General features: G+C 51.3%; 1 protein-coding gene and 1 long non-coding RNA gene across 3 annotated transcripts in view; one reads left to right on the forward strand and one right to left on the reverse strand.

Annotated features, from left to right (window-relative positions):
• Positions 1-208: 208 nt before the first annotated feature.
• On the reverse strand, positions 209-2,823 carry LOC123479417 (uncharacterized). The gene is made up of 2 exons (XR_006655034.2): positions 1,985-2,823; positions 209-1,114 (listed from the first exon to the last, which is right to left on the reverse strand). It is a non-coding gene; the product is annotated as an uncharacterized lncRNA (long non-coding RNA).
• Positions 2,824-4,926: 2,103 nt separating this feature from the next.
• GRAMD1B (GRAM domain containing 1B) overlaps positions 4,927-12,828 on the forward strand; it is a 156,898-nt gene continuing 148,996 nt past the window's right edge. Inside the window, exon 1 of one of the 2 annotated variants that reach the window (XM_053928102.2) lies at positions 4,927-6,040. In XM_053928102.2, the coding sequence (XP_053784077.1) occupies positions 5,667-6,040 (374 nt within the window). In that variant the 5' untranslated portion in view covers positions 4,927-5,666. The remainder of the gene's footprint in view (positions 6,041-12,828) is intronic. The other variant, XM_053928103.2, reaches the window with a different exon arrangement.

The raw sequence follows: 12,828 nt of genomic DNA on the forward strand, positions 1-12,828 counted from the left end.
TGAGAGAGAGAGAGATAATGCTTTGTTGTTCCACTTATTTGTGCATTCATTGGTTGATTCTTGTATGTGTCCTGACCGGGGGTCAAACCTGCAACCATGGCATACGGGGACAATTTCTAACCAACTGAGCTACGAGGCGAGGGTCACACACTTCGTCTTATTCATCTTGCTATATCACCGGCACTCAGTAAGGAGGCTCACACAATGCTCTAGCTTAACAATTCTTTATATAATTAAACTGAAATGAATATCAACATGAGTATTTTTGATATACAATACCCTTCCTCACAAGGGTATTGTAAAGGAGACTTAATTAGATGTAAGAAGGATTAACATTTATAGAGCACTTCCTATGTGCCAAGCACTGTTCTCACGCTGGCAACAACCCTGGGAGGGAGATTTTACAGACAAGAAACTGAGATACAGACAAGTTAAATAATTTATCCCCAAATCAATCAGCTAGTAAGTAGAGGAAAGGGGTCTAAAACTCAGACGGCATACCTTTGGACCTGTGCACTTAATGTCCACTGAGTAGTACAGATAGTATTTGGGGAATCTTCTGAGGACAGTAGCAGAAGCATGCCACCTGCCTTCCTAGGGATGGGTGGCAAGGAGCCAAATGGAGCAACCTCAGGAAGTCTGTTCCCACCCTGCTTTGCACAAAGACTGGCCTTGTAAGATTGGGAGGACAAGAGATGATGTTGGTCTGTGCCTTGGTATCCTGGTGTCAGGAGCAGGGGCAGCCAAATGTTGTGCAAACATTCATGGTAGCCTTTGGATGAGCAATTAAACCAGGGAGGCTTATCTGGTGACAGTTCTCCTGCGGTGACGTTACTGTTCACCCTGACCCCTGCCAAGGGCCAACCTTGTGCATTCCCAAGGCTGAGAGCCTTCAGTGGCCTTCTGTCCTCAGGGACGGAGATTCTGGACAAGTGCTGCCGCATTTTCTCCCTCTTCCTCAGAAGGAGAGGCTGGACGTGGTGGCCAGTCAAATGTGTTTTACGTATACTGTGTTGGCCAGCACCCTCCATCCTTCTCTAGCCACGCAGACTCAGAGTGCTTTCCTCTGATGTCTTCAGTAGCCAGCTTCTCCAAGGGGAAATGAGGGAAGGATCTGGAAGAGTGACCAAAATGAGACACCATTGGGGAGAGGGAAGCTTTACCTCTCTAGTGCATTCTCTCACCCTATGCCCAGTCCCTTGCCCCATCACCCTACTGGTTGACCCCTAGATTTCTCTCTTATTATGCAAGATATTAAAGCTGCTTGTGGGATTCATTGAGTTGCTTAGTATCCAATAACCAAAATGCCTGGGGCCAGGAATATGGCCGTTCAAAGGAACTTTGTTTTAGGCATAAATGCATTGCCCTTTTTTTTTTAAAGAGAGAAAATCTGGGCCTCACAGACCCATGAGGACAGGGTGGGGACTGGCCTTTAAGAGAGAAATCTGTCGCTGCCTCTAACTAGGCTCTAGTTACCTGTAAAGCTGTTCAGAGGAACTCATTCTCTAACCATCCTTGGTCACACACTCCAGTCCTTAACTGGCCTTACTGTCAGTAAATGTTTCTCACCGAACCTGAATCTCCCACACCAAGCTCCGCACCAACACACTTCTTGCTCAGCAGCAGCAGGAGAGTGAGGGAGTAAAGTCAGGCCACCCTTCCTTTTGTAGTCGAAGGCAGTTCATGGCACTGCTCTCGTGGTGTCTCCCACGTTTCTGTCAGTGTCTCCCGTGTCCCCAACAGTACTAAGTCCCACTGCCCGTCTGCCCACTGCTGGCGTCTTTCCCTTGCCCGTGGGCCAGACCTCGGCTTGGCCATTCTGAACGTGGCACCAGCATGGGAGGGGATCTCTCGCCTGTGCTGTTAGGAAATGCCTGCCCATGCGTCCCCAGGCAGGTGGGGCGGAGGGGGCTGCCCTTTACTGCTCTCGCTTGGATGTGCACCCAGGACAGAGCAAGCGTCGCAGCAGCTGTTTCTCACTTACATTTCCTCCTGGAAGCTTCAGCTGAACAATGGCCCGTGCAGTTTGTGGGTCTCCAGAAGTAATAGACAGGTGTTAGGTGTCTTGTGTCTGTAGAAAAGGGAGCCTGAACAACTGAGAACAAACAACAGCTGCTTGGTAACATGAGCTCCTTGCATTTAAAGTCAGAGGCCTGGCAACCGCTGGGGAAGGGGAGGCCAGGTTGTGCTGGCCACCACCTGCCTGGGAAGCCAGAGGTGAGGTCAGTTTCCCAGAGAACCACGGATTGGGCTGAGAGGGCTGAGAGCCAAACGTGGGAGAGAGGTGGGATTGGGGGAAAGGCTTGGAGAGGAATGCAGTGGCTGAGATTCTGAAATACGTTGTGGGTACCAGATACTTTGGGAAACAGTTTTTTAAAACTTTGCCTTTCCATTTTCGCAATAAAATAACTGGCATGTTACTTTGTGATCTATCAGATAAAATTGGGGCTGTGGAATTGCTGGCGCTACCTGGGACCTGCTCTCCAGAGCTCACACATTTGTTGGGATTTGGGGGGACTTCTAATGCTTTAACCCAGAAGACCCAGGTTCAAGTTCTGGCTTTGTCTTTGAGTATTGTGATTGTTATTTATCTATACCCTTGGATAAAGTGCTACCTTACTCCTGGGTTGCTGGGAAGATAAAATATTATGTGGGAAGCCATTTACAAAAGTGTACATGTTACTATACCAAACATACAGGACACTGGAGAGAATCAAAAGAAGGAGAAACTTGGTTCTTCCCTTAAGGGGCTTATAGTCTAAACAGTATGGATGGCTCACAGTTGCTGGATGTGTCACTTTCCAGAGCAGTGTCCCTTGTATCATCTGACTTGGTAGGGCCATAGTACAAAGCACACCAACAGCTGGGGGGTGGGCCAGGGGATGTGTTTTGAACAGGGTTTTAGTGGATGAAAAAGTTATGGCTTGAAGCAAACAGGGGACTGCAAGTGGAAGTAAGTGAGGACAGTGTTAGAGACTTGAGGTGCTCGGGGTGTCTGCCTCCCAGCCACGGGAAAGCAGTTCAGATTTAGTTTGGAGGGGCTTTTTCTCAGGCCAACTAAAAGGTAAATGATCACTCTCAACCCCCACTATGTCCAGGGCTTCCATGAAATCTCATAGGGTTTTAGATTGTAGGTCTGCCATCTAATGAGGGTGGACAACGTGGCTGAAGTGTGTAGGAGGGGGAGCTGGTGTTCCTTTAAGAGACAAATGTTTAAATTCAGAGTGCTGGCTGTGAACTTCACTGGGGTGCTCCCCCAGAACCTCCCTTTCCCCAAAATACCCTTCCAGTCATTTGGCCCCTCTATTGTGGATCCTTGTGTCCAGTTGGTTTGTTTGTCTGTTTCTGGCCTCCAAGTGAAAAGTAGTACCCCAGCTTCCCTTCTCTCCTTAAACACCTGAGGCCCCAGTCTCCTCCACAGGTAGGTTCCTTGAACTGGGAAGTTATCAGATCCCTGGCAATTCGCTTGTCCTTGGCGGAAATCCAAGACATTGAGCAATCTGTGGTGCCTTGGTGTAGCTCTGGATCCTGAAGTTCGGAGTCACAGCTCAGCCTGGTCATTCCTGGAGCCGGAGCTGGAGCCGCAGCAAGTGGCCTGCTTCTTGCCAGGCCTGACACCTGATGGGGAGCATTTTCTTCTTTCTGTGCCACCTCCGGGAGTTAAAATAGAGTAATGAGAAACCACCCTCGGGACAGCCAGTGGCCGGATGTGGAGACTCAGAAATAAGACGGAGCTGATGTTCTGGGGAGTCATTTATGGGTGGGCCTGCCCTTTGCTTTTTGGCCATAGTATCTCCCCTGAGTAAAAAGTACTCCCCTGTTTCCCGCCGCCTCTGGGAGGTCGTGCAATGTCACGATGCCTTTTACTCCCCCCTGTGTGTTATTGCAGGGCACGGTGGACCCATGGCCACCTGACACACTTGACGTCTTGCTGCACTGCAGGGACATACGCTCTTGCAGTGAGTTCTTGTGACCTTTAGGGATGTGATTTTCCCTCAGCTTTGGGACACTTGTGAAATGTTCCCATGAACTTCACCCTGGCAGAGAAGCTGGGCACCAGAGAAGCTGAGAACCAGAAACTGGACATACACAGGAACAGAGAAGATTAGTGTGGACTTAATGGGGCATTCTTTTGTGTTCCACCTGGTCTCTACTTGGGTTCTCATTTGCAGGACTCTCTGGAGAGGCAAACACGCTGTGCTGGGAGAGAGGAGAATGGGCTGTAGAGCCTCTGCTCTGAAAACTGGGCTGGTTTAGACTCAGTCTCAACAGAACCCTCAGTAGGGTGGGTCACTCCTGGAGCCACCCTCTCAGGTTGTACCTGGGTCTAGGGAGTGAGCGGGTCCGCACAGCTTGGGACACAGCAGGACTGACCCAAACTTTCTAGGCCCCGTGAGTGGGAACATACTAGATGTTTTTGTGACCCAGTCCATGCCCCTTGCAGGTTGAAGCAGAATTGAATCATCCCCCGGGGAATGCAAAGGGAGCAAGCACCCTCAGCTCCCTGGGGTCCCCAGGGCTGGGCTGGATGCTGTGCCTGGGGGTGCTCACCCTCTAACTGGATTCTTTGCTTTGGATGGGGCTACGGTATTGCGGGGTAACTCAAGATGTACAGGGATCCGTCCCTTTTCCTTACTGGTCCTGTGCATTCTGTGTCGTCCAATCCTCTGTCTGTCCTTCCTCGGTATGTTGTGTCTGCTGCCTCAGCTTACCCTACAGAACTGTCCTCTCCTCTCAGGTCTTCATTCGGGAAGCAGCCTCCAGGAAACCCGTGGTCTCCCGCCCAACCTGCACCCCAAATAATTCAAAGAAATCACCTTTTTTAGGAGCAGGGAGCCAGCGTGTGAAGTCCCCTAGTTCTCCCTCAGCCCTGTGTCAAGGGTGGCCTTGGAGAGGGAGGACTGAATCCCTTGATTTCTCCCTTCTGCTGGCCCGCCCTCTTCCCCCAGGAAAATCGGGGCGTGCGATTAATGAGCGCTGCCTGGCCCACTGTCGCCGAGAGAAAGTTTGGTTTGTGATCCTATTTCATTAGGCTGATTGGAGCAGCCTTCACCCGGAGGTAGAGCCCCTCCCCAGGGAGTCCATGTACAGTTACACTAGCTGTCACCGCCAGTGCCTGCCCTTTCTGGACAGATGTGACCTCCTCTCACCCCCTCTTCACCCCCACTCTCCCTCCTCCCTTTATTTTTATCCAGCGTCTCGCTTCCTCTCTCTCTTTCCTTCTCCCACTTCTGCCTCTTCCCCCTGCCCTCTGCCTCCCTGCAGCGCCAAGCCGGCCCTGCAACCTGGTCTGCCGCACGCAAACCGCTGAGAGTTGGCGGAGCCGCCTCCTGGGGCCCCAGCTGCCGAGGCCGGCTGAGGCACCGACGCCAGCAGGCGAGCGAGAGCCGCGGAAGAAAAACAAGCGGGCGCGCGCGGGAGCCCCGGGAGGGCGGCCGGCCGGCGGGCGCGGAGGGCGAAGGACCGGCGCGCGCAAAAGTTAGACTCCCGCGGCCGCGCGCCTGGCCGAGCCCGGCCCCGGCGCTCCGTGCCCTCGGCCCTCCCGAGAGGAACTTGATCTTCCTGCAGCTCGAGTCGCGAGCGGTGCCCTACGCTAGAGGGCCGAAAGCGCCGGGCGAGCTTGGAGGAGGACGCGGCGGGCGGGAGCGCGGCAGCGACGTGGACACATGCCGGCAGCCAACCTGATGGAGAACCTGCAGCTGCCCGCCTTGCAGGTGCCCGGGCCGCAGGGCGCGCCTGAAGGCAGCCCAGTCCGGTCCAGCTCGTCGACCCCCACGCTCCGCCGCCGGCGCTTCAAGCTGCACCGCACGAAGAACGTGCATGAGCAGAGCCTAGAGGCCGGGCTGGCCCGGGACCTGCCGGGCGTATTGGCTCCTGGCAAGGAGCTCCTGCAGCTGCCGGCCATCGAGATCACGCCCTCCAGCGACGAGGACACCCCGTGGTCCAACTGCTCCACACCCAGCGCTTCCCCCCGCCGAAAACGCTTCCTCCTCCGCAAGTGGCTGAGGGTGAGGGAGCGGAAGGAGTGCAGTGAAAGCAGGTACGTCTGTGTTCTGCCCCGGCCCTTCTTCCCTGCCTTCTCCTTCTCACCAGATCCCCAGAGCCGTCGGGGGCGCCGGGGCACCTAGGCGTAAATTCCGGAGGAATGCAGAGGCCCTTCACCCCACTGCGCTTCAGGCACTGAGGCACCTGACGTAGGGTTAGTGGCACCTTAGCTTCCTGGCAACCCAGGGCCAGGGGCCAGTGACTTTAATAGGGTGAGTCCGTCTGACACATTGGCCAGGGGCTTCAGCATTGCATCTCTGATCCTCGCAGCAAACTGAATAATAAAAGCCATACCATGTGATATTTGTTGCTCCCGTGTCATGTGCCACTCATTACAGCGAGCACTTCGCTCACTGCCTGTCTCTAAATTTAATCCTCACAAAAACTCCTTGAAGTAGGCATTAATATTTTCCTCATTTTACAGGTAGAGATAGTGGAAGGGGAGAGACATTAAGGGGCTTCGCCACTTTGACCTACATTTCTAAATACTCCATTTCAATGTTTATTATTTTATCTTTGGCAGCACTGGGGCGCCTTTCCTGAGTCTGTGTGCCGGCAACTTTTTGGCCTGGGTAAATGTGGCATCTGAGTAGTGGGGGCAGTTTGCTTTTCCTATGCAGAAAATTGGTGTAGAAAACCATAGGCAGCTCGACACAGCCTTGGCCAGGAGTGGTGTTGGGGCCAAGACCAAGGCCATGGCCTTGTGGAGGACCTCATTCATTTAAGTTCAGACTCCAGGGCCCAGTCCCGTAACAGCAGATTGTGCCCTTGTGTGGGGTAACTAGCAATTGGCCACCTTCCTCCCAGTCCAATCAATTTCACTCATTTCAACTCAACAAGTACTTATTGAATGTTCTTGGGAGCTCAGCCTGCTACCAGCTCCTGGTGACTGCTTGGGGGCAGGGGAGACGGGGCTGGGGAGCCTGAGGGGATGTGGAAGTTAAGAAGAGGGATGGGAGGAGACTTGGACAAGAAACTAAGACGTGAGTCTCACTGATATTAAAGAGATGGAACCACGGGCAGACCGTTGGGCAGACAGTCTCGATTTGCCACGTGGTGCTGACTGCGAGGAAAGAGGGGAGAAAGCCTGCTGGAAGGAAGAGACTCCAGCCGTGACAAACACCTACAGGCAGTGTAAACCCATAGGACAAGTGAGAGGTCAGGCTTGCCGTCAGGAAGGGGAAACAGTCTGGACAAAGGTGTGAGAATAGGGTGAGCCATTAAGATGAAATATGAATAACAAAATGGCAATAAATACATATCTATCAACAAATGGATCTAAAAAACAAAATAAATGAACAAGTAGAACAGAAACAGATTCATAGATACAGAGAACATTTTGACGGTTGCCAGATGGGAAGGGGGTTGGGGGGACTGGGTGAAAAAGGTGAAGGGATTGAGAAGTACAAACTGGCAGTTACAGAATAGTCTTGGGGATGTAAAGGACAGCATAAGGGATGTAGTCAATACTATTCTAATAACTGCGTGGTGCCAGATGGGTGCGAGATTTATTGAAACGATCACTTAGTAAGTTGTATAATGTCTAATCACTGGGGTATACATGTGAAACTAATATAAATGGTTTGTGAACTGTAACTGAAAAATTAAAAAATAAATAATACCTACTAAAAAAGAAGAACAGGGTGAGCCTTGTGTCTCGGGGGGACGTTGTGGGATCCGCAGGGTCACACAGAGGAGGGGTGTACTGAGCCTCCCAGGGCTTCTCTTTTCCTGGGTGCAGGGATAGGTGCAGTTATCCGTCTGCAGGTACAGGCACAGAGCTTTGTTCTGGGGCTTGTGTGGACCTGGGAGAACAATTCTTTTTGTCTACTACAATGCATCCTGCTGTCTTGCTGCAGCATAGAGGGAAGTGGGGCACTCGTGGTGGGAGCTCATCTTGAACTGAAATGGTCCATTATGGTTTGTGAGCTTTCTCTTCATATGTGAGAGACCCTAAAAGAGACCCTGTTTCGATCTTGAGATTCTGTCACGCAGGCTGAGGACAAAATATGGGGGAAAGAGTCATGCGTTGCTGGCCAGGGTGCAAGGGGGTGGATTTGGTTAGATTTAAGGAAGACTTTCCTAGTTTTGAGAATAGTCTAAGAGTTCAGTGGGATCTTCATTTTTGTTGGAGCAAGGACCAAGGAACCTACTGTTAAAGTCAGGAAGGATTTAAGACAGTTCTTTCAAATGGTCGCTTGTTGCAGTGGAAGAATATATGCATATATGTATAAAAATGCAGACTCCGGATTCACACCCAAATTTGTGCAATGCAAATCTCTGCTCTTAGCCACAGTTGTACTGCCTCCTGTTGGAATCTGTCTGGATTGTGGCTAAAACAAAACCCCATCATTTTTAGTGCTTGGAAATGAAAGCCTTCTTGGAAAGAAAAGAAGCAATCAAGTGTAGAAGCCCAACAAGATTCTCTGAGAAGGAGATGGCATTTAGAGGCATTAGAATACAAAGAATATTGGTCTTAAAGCCAGGAGACTGAGATTTACACTTAAGTTCTATCATTGATTAGCTATGGAGTCTTGGACCTCTCGCCTGAACTCTGTGTGTCTCACCTTCTCCACCTGTGGAAGGAATATCTGTGGGCTAATGGGAGGTCTTGAGAGTAATGCACGTGAAAATGCTTTGTAACTTCCCCTTGCTGCGCAGGGGTGAAGGACTGTTGCCACAGTTCTGTGAGTGTCTCACATGGAGTGGGCGTGTGCTTTCGAGCAGGAAGTTACATACTCACCGTGGCCTGGAGTCACACCTGGGACTGCTCACACACAATAGGATTTGGGAATGATGATGGGAAAGTGACTCTGCTATGGCTGGGATTGGCGGGCATTGAGCACACCGGGCCCAGTGTGACAATTTCACATTCGCCACCCCAGTCTACGTCTCCACATGCACAGAAAAGCACCCAGAAAAGCACCATTAGTCCTGCCATGTATTCTCTCTGATGTGGTAGAAGGCAGGGGCCGGGAGTACTTGTGGATTTTAACTGCTAAACTGAAAATACAAAGAGGAACCGAGACCCCTTTCTTCTCCTTAGCCGTGGGAAGGAGGGAGTGGAGAAAATGGTGATGTGTTGGCATGGTTTGGGGTCCAAGGACCAGGGGTTTAGCACACAAATACTCCAGTCTTGTCTGGCTTATCTTTGTATCTTCATGTCAGGCATTGTGCTTGGCCTTTCATATGATCCAGAGATGTTTGCTGATGAATAAAGTAATAATGAGCGAATAAGTGATTCATTTTCTGTGCTGTTTGGAATGGAATTCTCTTTATTCATGAATCAGGGAAAATTTCTTTGAGGAGATTGGCCCAGAGCTGAAGATTTTTTTTCTTTATTGAGATATAATTTACACACCATGCAATTCATTCATTTTTACAGTATGCAATGCAATGGGTTTTTTAAAATCATATTCACAAATGTGTGCAACTATTACCATGGTAAATTTTAGAACATTTTTCTAACTTCAAAGACAAAGCTGTACCCCTTATGTATTACCCTTAATCCCCCAATTCCTCATCCCTCCAGCCCTAGGCAACCTGGAATCTACCTTCTGTGGAGGCGGAGTTTTGAAAGGGGACCAAGTGCCTGTTGGTGAAAGCAGTTTGGGTATGTTAGTTTCAAGATGGGAATGGGTGACCCAGTGTGGTCTTGATGAGGGATGTTGAAAAAAGAGGATGGGGAGGCGATGGGCTGACAAACTATGATTTATGCAGAAGAGATTGAGTTTCAGTTAACCAGTCAGCCAACAAAGATGTATCGAGATTCTGTAAATACGGTGCTGTATACACAAAAAGGATCCGACCCAATGCGGAACCATTGTAGGTTCTGGAACCTGGGAGATACCTAATTGGAGCTAATTCTTGTTGTCCGGTGTGAACAGGATGGTGAGGTGGAGGCCAGAGCCTTGCACACTGTCCTTCTAGTGGTCCAGCCGGGATTTGTGTGAGCCAGCATTTGACCTAAGATGGCTCTGGTTTGCTTTGCGGATCCTGGTGCCTGCTGAGCTCTACATGACGCAGTTGAAGTTGGTGAGGCAAGCTCTGACAATGCATCCTGCACATCTCCCAAAATCCTGTGGCCATAACTGCTTGTGAGGATTGTTCAAAACCCAAAGTGAGGATCAGAGCCCCTCTCTGACCTGCTGGATGATGGCAAGGTCAGAAATTAGATGGAGCCACGTTTTCCAGGATGTCATCCTGTCGTTCTCTGGAGAGGAAGGGGGAGCTGACCAGGGCCAGGTAAGTAGGTGGGGACAGCTCACTGCAGCACAGAAGCACTTCTCTGCTCCTCGCTCTACAGGCTGCCCTCGTTAGCCTGTCCATTTACACCATCTTCCCCTCGGATGTTCTGTCCTCTCTTCCGTCTGACATACCTACCTGTTGTGACTGCTCACAGTCCAGCAGGCTGGTAGCGAGAGAGTCTAGTTGGCCTGGAGCCTCAGGGATTTTTCTCAGCTGCACCTCTGACCCTGGGTTCTGCCTCTCACGGATTCTGTCTGGCCTGGATGGCCATGTTACCCATGTGATGCCAGCCTAGCTGGAGTGTGAGTTGGCAGGTGAGGAGTAAAACATCATTGGTATATTTATCATGATTCTTCATCCCCTTCCTCTTACCTTTAGGGCATGTCTTGCTTCCGGTTTCAGCTTGGGTTTCCGGGGGGGGGGGGGGGGGTGATCCAAATGCTCCACCCCTCAGCTCTGTGTACACCCTGTAGTGTCTGAGAAGCACAGGGAGTGTTGGAGAGGGGAAGTCTTAACACAAAACATCGAACAAATGCACAGGAAACCAGCCATGTGTCAGCAGGTTAAGTCATTCATCAGTGCTGGGTAAGGTGAAACTAGCAGAATGTCCACCAGACCTATAGTTCCTTGAGGGCGGGGACCGTGTCTCACTTTGTGCCAAGTTTTCTGCTAAGCGCCTTGAAAACACAGTCACATTGAATCCTCAAAACAACCCCCCAGGTGGGGTTTAGGGCTGAGGATCCTGAAGTTCAGAGGTTAACTTGCTCCTGCTGAACAGAAGTGAGACTTGACCTAGACACTGTACCATTTCCCCAGGGCCTGGAAACAGTTGCCCACGTGGGTTTGATAAGCACACAGGTGGAGGGGGAGGTGCTGAAGGTCAGAAGGTAGAACAAGGTCAGAAGGATAGGGAGGCCATTGAGGAGAAAAGTGGAGGGGTCGTGGGTAAGCACAGCCCTGTGTGGGACTGGCGCCACCTGGCCTTGGTGACCTGCTCTGTGAGGTGCAGCCGACCTTTGGCTGTAGATGTGGTTTCCGGATTTGGGCCGTTGGTGGAAACTGAGAAGGTGGAGATGGAGCCCTGCAGGCCGATTCACACTGGCAAGCTTCCTCTCTGGCAGCTGGTACCGCAAGTGTCTCCATGGTGGTTACGTACTCAGGGGGTGCCCATTACATGTCAGGCAAGACACTGGGAGGAACCTGGGGCAGATTAACAGGTGATGATTCTGCCCTGCTTCGTTACTTCCTCCCAGGTATTAGCTATGCACCAGTTGCTGTGCCCGTCACTGATGATGGTTTCTAGGGCAGCTCTGAAGTTGTCACTGAGGAGTCTGAATGACTAAGCTGCTGGAGGGGAATTTCCTTCCTGCCCCCATGGGTGAGCCCTGGCCTGCCGAGAGCCTGGGCTGGTTGCTGGGTTGCTGTGTGTACAAGAGCTTTATGGAGTCTGAGGGCTTTTCCTGGAGCCTTTGACTTTTTGTGGTTCCTTCTTCCATAGTCCAAATCAGTGTGTGACCCCCTGAGGGGCTGTTGTACTTGGTGTGAAGGAAGATGCAGCTTTTAAACATGTTGGGGAGGGGGCCTGTGCACTCTTGCCTTGTGACTTCAGAGCCCGAGGAATCATCCTTCTCCCCGGGGGGAGATGGGACAGCTTCCATCAGGGTGACAGGTGGAAAGCAAATGGGGACCTTCAGGTGGGAGGAGGGAGGCAGGCCAGGGGTACTTCAAGCTAGTGAAGAGACGTCAGGCCGTGGCCTCCCAGCCCCAGTGCCACTGTGGGTGCCACGTGCCACCTCCCAAAGACCATCCTGCTGTCAGATACTCTCCTCCATTTTCAGACACTTCACATAATACCACTCAAAGTCCTCAGCAGGAAAGTGTGGCTGTGTCCCAGCTACGACTGGTGGTGGGGGAGGAGAGGGATCGGGAAATCCACGTGTTACCATTCGAAGCCCTCCCCTGAGGCATTGCTTTAGCCTGAGGACAAAAGCCTTTCACTGTATCAACCCTGCACACTCTGACTGGGGTGAGACTGGTTGTTACCTCTTGATGTACAGCCGAAATAAAGACAGAAAAGGGCAAGCCCCCTTGAGGTGGCGCGTGTCGGTGATGGCCTGGGAAATAGGCCTCCCACCTGAAGCCTGGGCCAGTTTGTCAGGTCTCTGGAGCTTCCACATTCTCGCTCAGGTGTCCCTGCGTCAGCACACTGCTGTGATAACACGTTTCCCAGCCTGCCCCTCTCACCTCACAGTATGACCCCAGAGACCCCCAGTTGCTGCTTCTGCTTAGCAAGTTTAGTCAGGAGAGGAGGGCGCTGAATGAAGGGGCCAGAAAACACAAATAACAACCCACTTAGTTTCCCCCTTTCTTTTGCAGCTGTGGGACCAGAATTTGCCTGGGGTCCTGGTTTGGGGATGGGTAATGTGGTAAACTTTGCAATGTTTGCCCAGCAATAAGGAAAATACTGGAAGATAGTGGACGGTTATCTTAGTGACACATTTTTGAGTCTCTCTAAGGGTCTTCCAGCCCATTGTC

The sequence above is a fragment of the Desmodus rotundus genome, chromosome 7 (genome assembly GCF_022682495.2).
Source record: "Desmodus rotundus isolate HL8 chromosome 7, HLdesRot8A.1, whole genome shotgun sequence".
In the NCBI taxonomy this organism is placed as follows: domain Eukaryota; kingdom Metazoa; phylum Chordata; class Mammalia; order Chiroptera; family Phyllostomidae; genus Desmodus; species Desmodus rotundus.